The sequence below is a fragment of the Pygoscelis adeliae genome, unplaced genomic scaffold (assembly GCF_000699105.1).
Source record: "Pygoscelis adeliae isolate BGI_AS28 unplaced genomic scaffold, ASM69910v1 Scaffold122, whole genome shotgun sequence".
NCBI classification, from domain to species: domain Eukaryota; kingdom Metazoa; phylum Chordata; class Aves; order Sphenisciformes; family Spheniscidae; genus Pygoscelis; species Pygoscelis adeliae.
In genome coordinates this window covers 3,334,904-3,338,648 of record NW_008824358.1, presented here as the reverse complement: position 1 = coordinate 3,338,648, position 3,745 = coordinate 3,334,904, and the positions used below count along the sequence as shown (strand labels likewise).

Genomic DNA, 3,745 nt, shown 5'->3' with positions numbered 1-3,745 from the left:
GAGCGAGTTGATCGGAACATCTGACGGAAGGAATTGCTTGGAATAAGCGACACCAAGAGATAGGCTGCGGCTTCAAATAAAAACAAATCTGTTACACCTTTGAAAAATGACACACATACTTAACAGTCATTTAATCAGAAGATAATTACATTGTGCGTTCCATTTACAGATTTCAAAAGCATTTTACAGAGTCTGGTATTGCTATATTCACACTGGAGATGGGGAAAAAAAAAATCAAGAGTGGATAAGACTAGCATGTTAAAAGTGGTGTTGAGATTTGCTTTCAGGCCTCTTCACCCTATATTCCTGTCTGCTGCTTGGTTCTAACTATTGTAATACAATGCATCCCATCACAGAAATACAAAAGCAGATGTTTTCTACGACTAAATTGTGTACTGCACGATCAAGACATCATTACCTCTTCAGAGATGTTTACAACTGGAGTCTGTTGCAAAGCTGTACCTCCAGTTTCCACATCTCCCTCAACCACAGAAAATGTACTGAAGTTCAGTGTGGCCTGTTACTGTGGAATCTCCTTTATATAAAAATTTAGACACAGGAAAGGCTCAAAGTGTGATCTTGGCAATGGCCCGGTAATGTGATTCCTGGCAGAACAAACTACAGAGCCGGGACACCCTGGAGTTGGGGAGAAGCACAGGGTGCTTCTCCTTGACCCACAAGTTCAAAGGACTCAACTAAAGATTACTCTGTGATGGGTGAAAGAACAACAGGTACCACCCCTACCTACAGCACACCTATGTGATGGAAACTATTGAGAACCTCTTGGATTCTTTCTTTTTCTTCTTTGGGTTTTCCTGGATCTTGTAGATTAACCACATAAGATAAAAGAACCTACTAATGTATCATTCAAGTTACAAAATCAAAGCGTGGTTTTCATCAAAACCAGGTAGCGTGTCTTGACAAGGCACCACCATTGTATTAATATTTTAAAATACAGCAATTCTAAAACAATTGGAAAAGGAAGAAAAGACAAGTACAAAAGCATGTATTTCATTTGTGACAGGAATACCACATGCATAGTAACTTGCTACAACAGAAGAATGATTTTCTTCAATTTAAATTAACTTACAAGTTCTCACTCTAGGATAGTTGTGTGCCAGAAGAAAACGTTCAACCCAGTTTTCCATATTTTGCAGCACCCAGCTGTGAGCTAGTTTGTTTCGAGGTGTTTGCACAGCCAGCCAATCCAGGCACTGAGATGGGTTGTATTCAATGACCTGAAAGAAGAGTGGAAAAATCAAAAAGAATACATTAACCTTGACACTGTGTACTGATTGAAAAAACCCTAAACCTAACCATTAAGACTTTCAAAGTATTTTTTTCGAAATCATATAGGACTATCAAAGCACCTAGAAGACTGAGGTGCTTTGGCAGACAAAGGAAACCCTTATTAAAATTTCACCGGTCTGTGCTTCTGAATCTTGTTCAGAGCTTTTCAAAGTTCAATCTAAGTCCAGGAAGTGACTCTACATATCCTTTCTGCATATTTTGAGATACTTAAGAGTTGAAATGTTAAGGGCTTAGAAAACTGAACAACCTTGTCTTCATAAACAAATAAATTTTTTTTTTTTTTAAATAGCTAACACAAAACCTTAACACTGAATCGGTATTTTTATACAAGTTATATCAAAAGAACATAAATGGTATGCAAATATATTCCTATAGCTTCATGCTGAGGGTAGCTATTGGTTTTTTTATGAATATGCAATTTCAAGGAATAAATTCACCTAGCGCTTTTCAAAGGTAATGAAAAGCCTGTAGAGTGCTGTTGCACAGTTATCAAAGCCTTACAGATAACCAGGAGAAAACATAGCTTCCTGTGCCTTTCTGGTTCTGTGCAGTTAAAAAGCTGTTGACATATTATTAGGCCAATAAATGTAGTTCGCTCATTTGATAGTTTTTAAAAACGGTTTTATTTTTACCTTGAGGTCCAGGTGCCCAGACAAGTAAAAAAGAACTCTATCTATCTAAGGAACCACAGGCAGTAACTGAATTGCTGAAGCTGTTCCCCACTACTCTAATCCACACGAAGAATATGAGCAGCTGACGTGACCAAAACTCTGCTTATAAAATTTTAATCTCCATTTAAAAATAAACACATTAAGAACAATCTCCTCCCTTTTTTTAGAAATGACAAATTGATCTTTCAAGTTTCCTTCGTAATAGCTGGAGGGTATCTCCAAGAAAGAGACTATCATTGTTCACTGTCTTCATCGCTCAATCACTTTTTAACGACTTCTAGAAACTGGAGTGGCTGCAAAAGTAAGTTCTACACCTTAAATCTGTCTGTCTATGCATTAACCACTGGGCCTCTCATCCCTGCCTACACAATTTATATCTCTAGACCTGTGTGAACAAGGTAAGGATAATAATGCTGGCAACACCAGAGACTGAACTGATGATGACTTCTGCTAAAAGCTTGGCTTTCCAACAGAAACCTGTCATCGACTTGCCTCCTCTGTAAGTTCAGTTTGTGTACTGAGAATAAGGAGGGAAATAAAGAAAGAGGATTGCTTAACAAATTACATACATAAACTTTGTGGCTACTGACTGAAGCATGAAGCACATGTACTTCATGCCACAACTTGTTCATTACCGAAAACTCTCTTGGAAAGGTTTCCTTATTGCTGAGAGAAATTCATAACCTACCGCTTCCCCATATACAGAAAGCAGCTAAGAGGTAATTCTTGACCTTGAGATCCGCTGTTTGAACTCTCTTTACCTGAGGTACAGCAGTTACAGCTAATTCATGTTCAGATCAGACACCTAACAAACACTTGGTATACGCTTTCCCAGATTACCTAGTGATTCCTATCCTATAACTGCTGCTAACCAGGAGTAAAATACTTTTGAACAGCAATCCGCATTCTATCCCGCAGCGCTTCAGTGGGGAAGACAGGTTTGTGTTTTACCAGAGGTCTCAATTCTGCACAGTTACAACCTTTTACAAATCCCAGCCCCACTTTTTAAAGAGTATCGAAGGGAATGAATGTTCAACAGCCTATCCTCAGTAGTCTTCAGGCTGGACACGCTGTTCCTAGTCATAAAGACAGTAAATTGTACTGGGAACTCAAAAAGCAGTTAGTTGAAGTGAAAGTTTTAATTCCTAATCTACTGCTCAGATCAAGGCATTTATCCCTGTGCCAACTTTGTTAAAAAGTCTCTTTCTTGCTTTAGAACTGCAAGCAAGAATGGTCCTGCACCACAGCAATTATCCGCTAGATTCAATTTAGCACTATTTTATGGGTTAAAATTGTTATTTTACAGAGAACAAAAAACATCAAACGAATATTCAAAGAACCAGTACATAATGGACAAAAAAAACCCCTAACAAACAATGGGCCTTGAAACATTTTACAGTCCTTGCAAAGGATAACTGAGAAAAATAAGTGGAATTTGCCTAGAAGAAGCATCCTAGACCCTTATTATGAATCAATTAATTTCTCATTAAACTAAAATTTAAAGTTTAACTGAAATACCAGTTATAACCAGAATGCTGTTAAAATAACATTAAAAGTTAGAGCAGAACTTTTAAATGTCTATTAGCTGTTGCTGTTTATTTGGAAGAGAAATGGTTATTAAAAAAAAAAAATCATTAATTGATGCAGCAAGGATGACAATTAAATGTAAAACCCTTTCACAGACATAAAAGAATGAACAAGAGAAAGACAATTTAGCTTTTGTTTTCTTTTACATGTTGTACCTCCCATATCCTCTGCAGAAT

General features: G+C 37.2%; 1 protein-coding gene across 1 annotated transcript in view; it reads right to left on the bottom strand.

The window, feature by feature from the left end:
* The window catches only part of USP34 (ubiquitin specific peptidase 34), a 146,602-nt gene that overhangs the window by 16,714 nt on the left and 126,143 nt on the right, over positions 1–3,745 (bottom strand). Inside the window, 3 exon segments of the mRNA XM_009319630.1 lie at positions 1–70; positions 1,091–1,238; positions 3,725–3,745. The exon segment at positions 1–70 is cut by the window's left edge and continues 559 nt beyond it; the exon segment at positions 3,725–3,745 is cut by the window's right edge and continues 30 nt beyond it. Of these exon segments, the coding sequence (XP_009317905.1) occupies positions 1–70; positions 1,091–1,238; positions 3,725–3,745 (239 nt within the window).